Source organism: Convolutriloba macropyga, chromosome 2, assembly GCF_964194025.1.
Source record: "Convolutriloba macropyga chromosome 2, txConMacr16.3, whole genome shotgun sequence".
In the NCBI taxonomy this organism is placed as follows: Eukaryota; Metazoa; Xenacoelomorpha; order Acoela; family Convolutidae; genus Convolutriloba; species Convolutriloba macropyga.
Window position 1 is genome coordinate 72641997 of NC_134469.1, and position 14175 is coordinate 72656171.

General features: G+C 36.6%; 1 protein-coding gene across 2 annotated transcripts in view; it reads left to right on the forward strand.

Annotated features, from left to right (window-relative positions):
• Nucleotides 1–12826, forward strand: part of LOC142335442 (procollagen-lysine,2-oxoglutarate 5-dioxygenase 1-like) — a 95337-nt gene extending 82511 nt beyond the window's left edge. For both annotated transcript variants that reach the window (XM_075383934.1, XM_075383935.1), the window contains exons 13-16: nucleotides 558–671; nucleotides 3920–4111; nucleotides 4594–4752; nucleotides 12370–12826. In XM_075383934.1, the coding sequence (XP_075240049.1) occupies nucleotides 558–671; nucleotides 3920–4111; nucleotides 4594–4752; nucleotides 12370–12651 (747 nt within the window). In that variant the 3' untranslated portion in view covers nucleotides 12652–12826. The remainder of the gene's footprint in view (nucleotides 1–557; nucleotides 672–3919; nucleotides 4112–4593; nucleotides 4753–12369) is intronic.
• The last annotated feature ends 1349 nt before the right edge of the window (nucleotides 12827–14175 follow it).

A 14175-nucleotide genomic window follows, 5' to 3' on the forward strand; every position in this document is an offset into this window, starting at 1 on the left:
TACTGAACTTAAAATGACTTTTTGATACGGCCTTCAAGATAAGGTATAACATTAAATAATTACTTCGTATAATAATTTTACTGCACCAAATAAAATTATTATGTACAACAGAGTGTTTCGATTTAGCAGAAAATGTTTTCAAATGCGGTCAACGGCAAAAAGCAAAATTTAAATAAACGTGATAACCACTAAAGCCGAGTCACTAAGACTGGACGTTTAAACAATAAGTTCATTAAGTTATCAAAGTTCATAAAGTTTTCTGATTGGTATTCGTATAAGGCTTATTGTCCTCGAAATTAGAGGCTGAATTTACCATGTTTATCGAATCTATTGAAACTGACAGCCTTCGAAAACATTTTTTGACACTTAGAAAAAAATAGGCAACCGCTTTGTTTTTCTCTGACTGTTGCAATCCCAACCCCAGTCAGTGCGGTCATTGACGGCTATTTTCCGGCAATCTGGAACGTCGCGGCATCAATTAATCCTCTTACCGTTTACATATAAACTCCGCAACTCTGACCTTCGGAAGTTTCCACAAAGTCCTGCTTTCGCCCTAGAACATATATGTGGCCTCCATCACTTACGAAGAATTTGGTCACCAGCTGACCCTGGACCACTATGACCCAGATGACCCCTACTCTGAACTGAAATTGATCTACACGTCACCATCGGTAAGTTAAGAAGGCATCGATAGGAGCACGTTCATTGATTAGATTATACTTATCGTTAACAAATACTTGAAAAAATTGGCCGACAGGAAAATTTAGCTGACAAGGAAAAATGCTAAAGTTTATCATAATTAATCAAAAAATTTAATTGGTAGATAAATCAGTTGTTTGACCATTATCATTGTTGTGTGGTCGGGTGGCGCTCCACGCGGCGTCTCCATGGCCGCACACACCTCCCCCTGGAGGGGGTGTAACCACGCCCCTTTTTTACACCAGCTAATAAAGACCGTCGTATATTTTGTCCCGATTACGAAATACTATTTCTTAGTGGCCAATCGCAGCTTCAGAATTATTCTTATTGCTCATTTAACTTAAGTTGTCGGCTAACTTTATTATTTTTTGTGGTCGGCTAAACGCCCTGTCGCCCACCCATTACAGCTCCCATCCGATAGAATAGCTGAACTTCAATAGCCGTTGGCCGCCGTATTGGCAGACAGGGCGTTTAGCCGACAACCAAAAAATGAGAAATTTAACCGACAATTTAAGTAAAATGAGCAATAAAACTTATTCTGAAGCTGCGATTGGCCAATTTAAAACACTTTCGTGAGCGGAATATAACGCAATTTTTTCATCAACTAGTGTTATTAACGAAGGTCTATCCGTGGTCGGACCGTATTTTAACGCATCTGGCCATGCCTCGCGGGCCATGGCCATGCCTCAGCGGCCCGTGGGACTTGATATGAATCTATCACAACCGAACTACTGATTTATGGACCAATGAGACTTTTATGACCAATTGAAGTAAAATTTATGACCAATTATGATAAAACTGTCGGCTAAATTTCTCATTTTTTCCTTGTCGGCTAAACGCCCTGTCGGCCAATATTCCTAGCACCTCAATAGCCACAAGAAATATTTTTTTGTGTTCACAGGCAAACATACTAAGGTTTTTACTATTTTTACATTGAGAAACTGATTTCAGCCCAAACTTTTCCCAGTTTCTTTTCCCTTGTGAATTTACCACAGAAAATTTGAAAAGGTGACACGTCATGAAATTTTTTCAAAACGTGGATTTAAGTTGATTTACGACTCGGGAACCATTTTCACATGTGATTTTTTTTCCTTTATATCCCCCCACTATGTTATGCTCCCGCAGTGACAGAACGCACGCATGACGCATGTCACTACATAGTAAATCAATAAGTAAAAATGTTGCACGTGGGTCTGAGGGTGGAAACAATATGTGGGCGGGGGAACAAACGGAAAAGATCGCATTTCGCTTGTCTTGGCAAAGTCTTAACTCATTTTGTTTTGGTATAATTGTTCCTTGATGTTATTTTCCTTGTAGTTTATTTAGCACTCCGATATATAATACGCGCCTCGCGCTAGATACAATGTTGATAGCTTTTGTAGCGCTTGCACTTCGGTTTGCCAATTTGATCTATTCTTTTTACCCCACCTCCCCTTTTTATGCCCCGAATATAAATTTATGTTTTGTTAATGCGAGTGATTTTGTGGCGTGAAATAGTTTAACTCTAATTTTAAAGTAGAGAGAGAAAACGGTGTTTGAACAAAAATTCGCTTTTTTGCTTAATTTTTTATTCACATGCGGCAATTTCACTTTGGTTTTTACTGTTTTTTAAATTTTTTGGATCGGATTTTTTTCCAAATCGATTCATAGTTGATTATCGGCCTAGTTTTTTCGTTAGAATCAAAATTACATTTCTCGCTAAAGGTTTTTTGTTCTCGCTAGCGGCATTTTGACTTTGATTTTCTGGGGTTTTTTTGGTTTTTTACCTGATTTGTTTTAGAAATGGTTTTCCCAATTCACTCATTGTCCTGCTATGTTTTTTGTTTCGCTTTACTTTTTGATCACGTTTTTCGTTTTACATAATTTACAATTTTCATGATTTTAAATCCTTTCAAGCATTTAATTACGCAATGTGGTGAATACTGTCAAAGTCAAAAATATCAAAATCCAAAGAGACGGGATAAACCGATAAAGCCCGTTCATTGAGTCATTGAGAATTAGGTTGTCAAAGTTCATTAGAGTGTTTGCTAGCTGATATTGGTATTAAGCTTATTAGTTTTCAGTTTAGAAGCTGAATTAAGTATAGTTTTAGAATCTAACTGAAACTGCACGCCAAAGTAGAACACTTTTTGACACTGAAAAAAATTGAGTCAATTTTTCTCTGCTTTTTCTTTTTCTGTTTCAATCCGGATGTGCATCAAGCGCGTCAACAACGGGTATTTTCCAGCAATCTGCTGGCTGTTTTATAGCACGTAACTATCCGGATCTTAGTCCCATAGTATTTCAGTACTGAAACGTTGTATCCCAATTCTATATCGGCGGCCCAGTACTGTACCGGTGTATCGTAAGAGCATATTGCTACTCATGATGTGCAGTAAAAAGTCTCATAGTTACCCATTTTTCTCAACTTCGCTTCCAAAATTTTGGAGTTACTTTTCACGTTTCTTTGGTTAATTAAATTTGTAAGGAGTTTTTAAGGATTTTTTGGATCTATTCTGTTTCGCCCCCCCCCCCAGCTTAGTTAGCATAAATTTTTTATGACCCCCAGGCGCACGTGCTATTTTCTTACATAGTAACGTGCTATATAACAACTTATAATTTGTAACTGGGGGTGATAAAAAACACACTGGGGGGGGGGGGGGGAACAGAATAGATCCAATTTTTTTTGTTTGCCCCCCCCGTACGTTATGCACCCCCAGTTACAGAGCACCTGTCATTGCATAGTAAATCATTATTTAAAATTACAGCACGTGCGTCTGGGGGATGCCAATAAAATGCATCCACTACGCTGGGGGGGCACAAATTGAAAAGATACGCTTTTATTTATCCCTAAAATCATATAATGATGAGTATATCAATTCCACGTTCATTATTTGAAATCCAAAGGTATTAAGATACGAATAGCAACTTTAGATAACGAAACAGAGCAATCAGAGGGGGAGGGCAATCCGAAACAGAGCAAACCATATGAGGGGGGACTCAAACTTGTTTGCATTTGATAATCAGACTAGGCCTTTGATTTATCCCGGGTTAAACTTCACCTGTAATCCTACTTGTATCGTATTTGATGTCATACAAATCATATCTTATTTCCCAGTAGGATCCTTGCATGTAAATCAAAAATAATCTCATTATGATTCTGTAAGACAAGGACTTAATATGGGAAGCCCACGTTAAATTGTCTGATTGATGCATGTGATTACGTCACTTATTTTTGCAGTCTTGGAGGAGAAAATACGTTCGTTCAGAGTACTACAAGTTGCTCAAGTACACTTCCATAGCCCAGTTTGACCAACCATGTCCAGAGGTTTTCCGGATCCCCACATTCAACAGATTATTCACACAAGAAGTAATTGATTTCTGTGACCAGTCCGGCCTCTGGGGTCCAGGTGGATACGACTTCTCTGTAGAGGTCAGCTCAACTGTCATTAATAAAAAAATGAATAACCCAAGAGAAATCTTTTTTCTCAGACCTGTCAATGCTGAACAAGGTATGTACAAGTGGAATTGCGAATAAATCCCTCTTTTGTTTCAGATTAGACAAATTTATGATTTTTCTGTGTTATTAAAGCGATCTTGGAGTAAATTTTTGCAGCCAACAATCTTTAGTGTTAGCTTATGTGCTCACGTAGTCTTGGTCAATCCCATACGTTCCATAAACCCATGTTCAACCCCGAACAATATCGGTCAAATCATGGTTGGCTGTGACCATTAAAGTCGACAAAATCTTTTCATAACCAATATCGGTCGACCAGGGTCTTTTCATGCGCAACATTGGTTGACCTCTGTCTTTTCATCAGTCGACCTCTCAAATAGGGTTGCATCAAAATTGAAAACTTACTTAAGGTATTCGTTAACTGCATAGAACTGTGTTTTATATTTATTGGGTCACAGGTGAACAGGAGTGGCAGTTTGGTTGAGGAAACGCACCCCACGGTAGACATCCAGTTTGAACAGGTGGGTCTGTTCGAGCCCTGGCTTCAAGCAGTCCACCACCTCCTCTTCCCTCTACTCGAAGTCATCTACCCCCAGTTCGACTTCTATGTCACTACCGTTAGTTGTACATATATAAACTCAAGCTCACCATCACACACACAAATACAGCCCTTTTATTTGCTCACGAACGAAGTTTGAAGCAATTATAGTAAACATGTTGATCTTTTTAGGACTCGAAGAGGAGGATTGGTAATAAACATTTTTTTTAGCTGAAGAAAGTGTGTCATGAGTTGAACTTTGACCTGTGTCATGAGTTGAACTTTGAACGTTTAACTCTGTTTAATTGCTCTTAACTAAAATTTGCAGCAATTATATTAATCCTGTGGTGTATTTTGTGCAATTTTTTCGCTTCACCGATTTTTCGACTGGCCCATTTGACTTCTCGTCCTCAAAACACGGAATAAACAGGTAGCACCCGAAGGGCCTTAACGACTCTTAGAGACTCTTCTTTCTTAATTCTAAGTATGCAGCTTTAGGGGTCAACTAAAGCTGCATTCTAAGTTTAGGGGTCAACTAAACTGCCTTGGAGACATAAATTTATGGTGTGAAAGGAGCTTCTTAGAGTTTGACCCCTACCCCAATTCACCCCCAGCACGGCAATTAAGCTAAAGCTATAGCTAGCTAAAGCTGAAGCTAACTTTACCAAAGTAAAGCTAGCCTCCCTAAACCATACCTAGCGACTGTCGAGTCCAACCTCTCACTCTCGCCAGTCGTTTGAGAGCAATTCGTTCGAAGTAGTCGGTTATGTTTTTTGAAAATGAGTTCTGTTTTCGAACATTGAAATTTAACAGTAGTTTAGATTGTAACGTTCAATAATTCTGAACTGCTGGCAACATTCTAGGTGAAAAGATCCTTTCGGGAATTTTTAACCCTATAAAAGTCCCTCGTACTCCCTATAACTAACCCCACGATCAAACTTACCTTTACCCCATGTACACCTTCCTACCTCCCCTAACAACCATACACTTCACCTTACCACCCCCCACATACACACACCTACACCTACCTAAACCGCCACCTCCTACCCAACACCCGTACCGCCACCTACCTACGTTCCCTCCCCCAAACCTAGCCCCTTTCCCAACTAAAAACTTATTGTTTCTAACTATATAATGCTTTTTTGATATTTCTGAAACAGGTAGGTTTATCTAAAATAGGTAGGTTTCTGAAATAGGTAGGTTTATCTTAAATAGACAGGTTTCTGGAATAGGTAAGTTTAGTTGATCTTTTATTGCACGAATCTTCAAGAGTTGTTTCCGGTATTCTATTGGCTATGCTTTAATAGTAATTTTTTGCTTGATCGTTTCGACTTTTTGAGTGACTTTTTTTGTTTTGTAAATGAAATTTCTCTTTCAATCACAACTGTCAACATTTAAACTCAACAAGGGGCTGTACGCTACAAAGAATCAAAATAAAAGTGGGCCAAACATTATATGATTTTTGTCATTTAGAATTTTATTAGTGCTTAAAGTGAAATAAAATAACCTCATAAGATATCATTTGAAGCTCCCTTGATGAACAGAGAAAATTTCATTCTGGAATATCCATGTGCGTTATCAATTTTCTCGCCTAAGATGGACGACCAAAAACCCAAATGACTACTAATCCGCGTTATCTTGAAGTTTTAGTTACTATCTATAATGCTTATTGGTATTGATACTAGACCCTGTAGCCTCTCACTGAGCGGCAGGAGTATGTTCAATTAAAAAATGACATCAAAATAAATCGCACTTAAAAATGTTTTTTTTTCACAAAAATCAATTTTTGTTGATGTTTTCAATTCTTTCAATCCCAATAGAGCTCTGGGAATCAACGGTGGCTATTTTCCGGCAATCTGCCGGTTATGTTTTATTTTAAGTCTTAGTAGTGATCTAAACTACGCTTCAACGACATCATTTAAAGGCGATTTACTGAATTTGTCCAGGATTCTAACTCCCTGCTGAAGCGGTTACAATTAATTGGAGTCCTCATCTGTCGAGAAAAATTCATCCGAATTCATCGTTTTACGTTTCATAACATAATATAGCAAATAAAATCACTTTTCATAAAACATGCCATCTAATGGCCCACCTGCATCTAATGGCCGACAAACTGACCAATCATTGAAAAGGTACTTAGACGACAACGCTTTTGCGTCTAGTTAGTTGTATGGTTTTCAGTAGGCCTCGTCAATCATTAGGCCTATCGTCTATAATATGCATGTTACTATTATTCTCCTCTTATTGTTGCTACTCGAAGAGAAGCATCTGCGGCGTATTGTCTTAAACAATCGCTTAGACCTTATTTTTTAAAGCAATTCTTGAGCAAAAAGACACTGATTTCGCTGCGTGAATTGTCTTAATATAGCTGCGAAGCTGTAAGCTGAGCGTAGCTATATTGCGGTGCTCTTGGTTATTTTACGACGTATTGGTTTTCTTTAGGTTTTTTTTTACCGGAAGTATTATTTGTTCAGACGCTGTTTTAACCTAAAAGCGAAGGTGAGTAAAATTGCTGTGTGAACTAATTTTTTCTGAGCGAGAGAAGTTTTTTGATCATGGACTGCGTTTAAGGAATGACTTTTTGACTTTGAAAAGTAGTCTTTGACTGAATTGCACATATAGATGACCGTTTTTAGCCGTTTTTTCGTCTAAGTGGCCCAATTTTTTTGCTTTAATTTGGTTTCTTGTAGAAATAAGTTTTATTCGATACTATATTGAAATGCCAACCTCGGAAACTGATACCAAAGTGTTTTGCAGAGCCTGAAAATGCTTTTCAAGTTACAAATTGGCACATAATTCTTGATTTTTTAGTTAATTTTTGGCTTTTTTAATACTAATTTTTTCATTTTTGGATCTTTTAACCGTCTTTTTGTCAAAAATCAGTTAATATGGCAACTTCTCTTTGATAATTCGTATACTCAACGCCTCTTTCTACCTCGATGTAATTTTTGTTTCAAAATTGTACATATGCTAATCCGATTTTGGTAGTTTTTTTCCAATTTTCGTCTGTTTTTCGTTTGTATTTTGGTTGTAATTGCTAGAAATCGTTTTTTGTGCAACATGAGGGACTTTAATTTCAGTTCAATAAAAAATCAATCAATTTTTGGCGTTAAGTTTTGAAAAAACAGTTGAAAATTTTGCATAAATGCAGTCTTAACTTAAAAGTTCTTTGATCATTTTTTTGCAAAATGTTTCAATGTTTCCTGTTTATGAATTCTGCTTTTTCCTATTTTTTGTTTTCTTCAGGAGGATAGATTTTTGTATCGGATGACTAATTATCTTTTCTATGTCTTGAATGCTGAACAAGGAATTGTATTCGTTTTTCTTGAATTTTTTAAATTGATTTTCAACTTTCAAAAATCAAGAATGTCTTATTTTACGGTGTTCCTTACATTGTGCCCATATTTACATTCTAAATAGTATCATTCTAGCTTTGTCCTGGTACCTACATTTATTTTGGGTATATTGATTTTTTCAGTTGTCAAAAATGAATGATTTCAGCTTTTTCTTAGATTTTCGTCATTTCTTTGGTTTGCAATTGATTTTATTCAACATAAGGCAGTACCGCGAGTTTGATAGCAAACTTTTTCCAAAATTTCCACTTATTACTAATTGCTATAGCATTCTCCCGGCCTTGGTGATAATTAAAACGATTTTTTGCCTGGGAATATTCTGCTGCTTATGTCTTTTCTATGATCAAATTTATTTTTGATTTTGTATGAAATCATGTTGTCTAGCTGATGTACAAGAAAGAACAGGTGAGTTTTGTTTTTTGTCTTAATCGCAGTGATTAGAAGTGTAATTATAGGTGTTTTCTGATTCTTAAATTTGAGCTTTCTTTTTTGAAAAGATTTAACTTAGTTTCTAAGATTATTATCTGCCGTTTGCTTTCACGAACTTTTTCAGATTAGAATCATGATTTATTTGAGGGCTATTGATAACCTTGTCAATTTTTTCAGACTATTAGCTTTTTGACCACCTTAATTATTTTGGATTTTTTAACGTTACCAAACGTTTTCGATAAAATAAAATTTTGCTGCTTTTTGTTTTTCTTGATGACAGTGGTTTAAGTTTCACCAATTTTTAGAGCAGACCTGTGGAGGTAGTGAGTTAATGGTTTATTACAAACGGTAAGGGCTTCCGTTGCAATTACGGTTTTGTTAGTGAAGTTCTGACACTTCGAGTCGCTTCCGGAATTCTTCCGGCTATGTTTTTTGTTTCGTTGTCTGACGCTCTTTTTTCCTTTTACATTTGTTCACACAGCAAAGCTGAAAAAGTCAAATTTTCTGAATGACTTCTTCCTCTCGTGACGTCATGTGCGCGCGTGACGTCATTTCTCACTCGCTTTAGCGAAAGTTTTTAAGTTATTTGCGTGATTAGATTTTGATCATACGTGACTTACCTCACTCAATAAAATGACTTTTGCAATTTAAAACTTAAGTTTAATTTGAATTTTTTTAAGGTCAAAGGAACTCATATGTGCAGTAAAGGTCCCTAATAAGAGGCTTCTGTGGAATGAATTTTAACCAGCTTTATCAGTTTATCGCTGAATGTTTTTAGCCTAGTTTTTTGAGCGGCGTCGATTTATTTTTCAATTTCGATCTGTATCTGCTTCTATCTCTATTATATGGCACGCAGGTCTATTCTTTCGCAGCTATTCCGGCAATCTGCCGGCTATGTTTTTGTAGGAAAAGCGACAAAAAAACTGCGCACTAATGTTCGCTTTCGTTTTTGGCCTCTTGTTCAAACGTAGTAGTTCTATTTTTGCGGTGAATTAAAAATTTTCGTTACAGTTTTCTGGGAATTGTTTGTTTATATAGGCACGAGGCAGTGTAGGGATTACTTTTTGATTAAAGGTTACTCTTCTCGTCATTTGCTAAATTGTTCCGGCGGTTTTGTATTTCTTCAATCAATATTGTTAATTGTTACCATCATCCCATTTTGTAATTGTGCGAGATATTAATTACTTCTTTTGAGTAGTTGCATTGTTCAATTGTTCTGCAAATATTCCGTTGAAAAATCTGCTGTTTAGCAAGACAGCATAAACTAAAGACTCTGAGTTTGATAAAAACGATAGCAATTAAAGAACGGGATAAACCCACGATGCTCTGTTTTGTTTCAATTGCTTCAATTAATTATTGGATATTGGATTTGATGTTAATTATTAATTGCTCTCAAACGAAGTTTGTAGCAATTATATTAGTCCTGTCGGTCTTTTTTATGCGATTATTCGCTTGACCGATTTTTCGTCTGACACTTTTCGTCCTCAAAAACGGGATAAACAGGTAGCGCTCAGCAGGCATTAAGTGCTCATAGAGCCTTTCAGCTCTGTTTCAGCTCAAACTGTTTTGGAGACTTATACTTGAAGGGCGGTTCTTAGAGGTTGAAGACACCCCCACTGTTGACCCCCCCCCCCTATTGCCCCCACCCCCCCCCCCACCGCACTGTTGCCCCCACCCCAGTGTTGCCCCCAATCAGATCAGCCCCCGGTGCAGCCCCCCCCCCCTCCTCCCCTCCCATGACTAGCTACTGACGAACAGCCGCTTGATAAAAACGAAAATTTATACTATTTTGCAAATTTTTTCAAGCTTTCTGAAAATTTTTGACACTTTTCTTTTTTTTATCAGCCCTAGGTGTCAAGGAACCTCCTCTACGGATTGATAATAGGTTACTGCATTGTTTCTAGTGGTAATGGAATGGTTTCAACATTTAAACATCACGAATTTTATCAATTTTTTAACAAAACGTGCAATTTTTTTTCAAATTTTGACATTTTTTTCCTTATTCAGGTCTTTCCAGACCCAGGGGCCAGAAAACATCCTATGGGGTTTGATAATAAGTTACTGACAAATTTTTAACGGTCAAGGGATAGTTTTTCAACTTTTTAATGTCGCAAATTTTCGCATTTTTTGGATAAATTTTTGATTTTTTTCAAGTTTCTTTAAATTTTTTGTCAATTTTTAGTTTTTTTCAGCCTTAGGAGCCAAGAACTTCCTCTACGGTTTGAAGATAGGTTACTGAATAGTTTAGAGATTAAACGGAATGTCTTTCAAGATTTTAACATCACAAAATTTATCATATTTTTGATATTTTTTGCAATTTTTTTTCAATTTTTTTAAATTTATAGTCAATTTTCAGATTTTTTGAGCCTCAAGAGTCAAAAAAGCCTCCATTGGGGTTTGAAAATTAGTACTGGATAATTTTTGTTGGTCATAGACTAATTTTTTTTTAATATCACAGATTTTATCAATTTTTTTTATAAAACTTGCAATTTTTTTTATTTATTGTTTATTTTTAATAAAGTTTGTTGAAATTTTTTGTCATTTTTTAGGTTTTCCCAGCCTCAAGAAACCCGGAATTTCCTCTAGTGTTTGTTAATATGTTACTGCATAGTTTGTTGATGTAATGGAATGTTCTTCAAGATTTTAATATCACGAATTTAAGCAATTTTTTAAAATATTTGCAGTTTTTCATGTTTTTGATTTTTTTCCGGCAAAAAAGGGCCTTGGGCCTTCTCCAAGTTTAATAATAAGCTGCTGAATTGTTTGTAGAGTTAATGGGATTGTGATCAACTTTTTAATGACTCCAGTTATAGTAATATTTGGATAATAATTAAACTTCTCAAATTTTTGGAAAAATTTAATGTTCCAAGCGTATGTATCTTTGAGCCAGTATAACTATTTCAGGCTTGAAACATGGATACTGGATAGTCCCTTGAGACAAGGAAATGGTTCTCAAGATATTAATGTTTTGAATTTTAGCAAGATTTTGTTAAAACTTGCAAGTTTTTTCAAATTTTTTCCATGTTTTTTGTCCTTTTCTGAGTTTAACGACCATTACTGGCCAACGAAACTTTTCATGTCTCGGAGATGGGTGACAGAACTTTCGAGACAAAAAATGATTTTATTTTTTTATTGCGAAGTTGCAAACTTTTTTTTAATTTTGCCTTTTTCACTTTTTTTGTTAGAAAACTAGAAGTTCAGTGTCGAATCCAATCATGGAATATATTCCTGTCTTCCTCCATCTCTTTCGGGTGGGGTTCCTTTCCTTGTCTTTCTCGTTCACGTTTTATCTCTCTCAATCTCTCTTTTTGTTGATTCCGCACTTCAGCTGCTGTTATGTGGCGTAATGTCACCATATCTGATCCTCATTAACAATGAGTTTTAGTAGAAAATTTTTTTAATCATAAACGATCGAACAAGCACTTTTGGGAAACCGTTGTTAATTGCTCTCGAAAGCAATTTTTAGCAAATATATATTAATCCTGTTTGTCGTTTATGCAATTTTTTGCTTGGCCGATTTTTCGTCTGACTCTTGACTTTCGTATTCAGAAACGGGATAAAGAGGTAGCGCCCTGAGGTCACTAAATCGTGGCTAGCTGTTGACGAAGCCAACCGCTCGCCGGTCGTTTGAGAGCAATTTGCCCGACGTTAGTCGGTTATGTTTAATAGCTCAAATCTTTTTATATTCCCGCAAAGAACCATAGTATAAGCCGAGCTATAAAATGCAAACAGACGTGAGCATAACTCGGTAAACTCACGCGAATCACTCGGTTGCTGTTCTTCGGCAATCTAAATACTCAGACACCGCGCAAAAAATTTGCATGCAACAGCAAGACAATTATTATCATTTCAAATTTTGTGCATGTAATTACAGCTCTGGCATTGATTTTGAACCAGAGATTGCAATTTGTTAGGAGAACCCTGGCCAGTCTTTCATAGCCCGGTACAAACCCAAAGAGCAGGCATATCTTGGACTACACAACGACATGTCTACTTACTCACTGAACATGGCTCTCAACCAAAGAGGAGTGGACTTCGAGGGTGGGGGTACCTTCTTCTACCGACAGAACTGCTCAGTTGTTGACTCGAATCCAGGCGACATTTTGGTGCATCCCGGTCAACTCACCCATTTACACAGTGGTTTGAATACTACCAAAGGCACGCGGTACATTCTAGTGTCATTTATGCAACCCTGATCAAACTGTGGAACAGAAAGGTCACTTTTACAAAAGAAGATATTGTGAACTTTGTTGTAAACAAGTGCGAAGTTTGTTATTATGCAAGGTCGTGCAAAAACTGGCCGAATTATTGAAAGGTCAAAAATGGGCCTGTAGCTATATGCAAATTATTATTGTTTAATAGCCGCCCTCATCTTCTCAGCCGGCTATTATAGCGCTCCTATTTTTTTTTTACTTCGTCGAATAAAAAAATGTTTCGCTTTACCTCATTTTGCCGCCTTTTCAACATTTTGCGTGAAATCTTTTTGACTTCTCTAGGCTAGTTTCTCTCTTCTCTCATTCTGCTAAAAGTGAATTTGAACATCAGTTGCTCAGCAAAGCAATTCAAAATGAACAGAGTCAGTATAAAAATTGAAGTCAGAAATAGAAACGGGATAAACCCATAAAGCCCAATTTTAGATGCCCGCTATTTGAATGTCGTTCCTATAAGTCTTATTTACCATCTCTAATGCTTATTGTTATTGATAGTAGCCCCTGTAGCCTCTCTCTAAGAAATAGGAGTATGTTCAACTACGAAATGCCATCAAAATAAATCGGACTTAAAAAATGTTTTTGTACAAAAATCTTTTTTTTTCAATATCTTCTATTATTTCAATCCCAATCATGCTTATTGGAATCAACGGCGGCTATTTTCCGGCAACCTGCCGGGTATGTTATTGACAGCAGAACCTATAATTCCTGCTGCTGTTGGTCCGCGGTTCATTCCCTATCTCCTAACAGATCTACAACCTGTTATGAACAAATATAATTAGTTCATCAAAGGTCAAATGGTTTCGAAGAAAAGGCTGACTATGAAAAAAAAGCAAATGCAAAAATATACCTGCAGAGAGAAAGAGGAAGAGAAAGGTAGAGAAAATAATGTTTTATAATAGCCGCCTCAAGCTTCTCAGCCGGCTATAATAGCGCTGTTTTCTAAAGACTCGAAGAGGCTTTATGATTTTCTGTTTTTCATAAGTGAGCGAGCAAGAAAACCGGGGAGTGATAAGTTCAGGGAGTGAATAAGGTTTGAACAAGTTGTTTCAGTGAACAAACTCGTTAAGTGGAGAAGAGAGAGAAAGAAAGAAAGAAAGAAAGAAAGAAAGAAAGAAAGAAAGAAAGAAAGAAAGAAAGAGGGAGAGAGCGAGAGCTTCATTTGTTCATGCCTTCTTTTGAAAAAGAGAGAGAAAAGTTGGTGTGAAAAAATTTTTGCTAAGTGAGCATTTTTTTGTCCCCGTCTGGCTCTTTCAAGCCGTTTCTTTTTGTTTAATAGCCGTACAGCGATAGCTGGGGCTATTATTGGCTTTCTCTTGTTTTTTTTACAACTCAAAGAATTTGAATTGTATTGGGGCGCTGTGTTTTTTTTAAGATGTGTTCACACATTTTTAATGACTTTGATCTTTCAAAACGTGATAAACAGGTAAAGCCTAGCAGACATTAAGTTTCATTAGTGACCCAAAGTGGCCTTCACTAGTACTTCAAGTGCATAGAGTGGTGCAGCTGCTG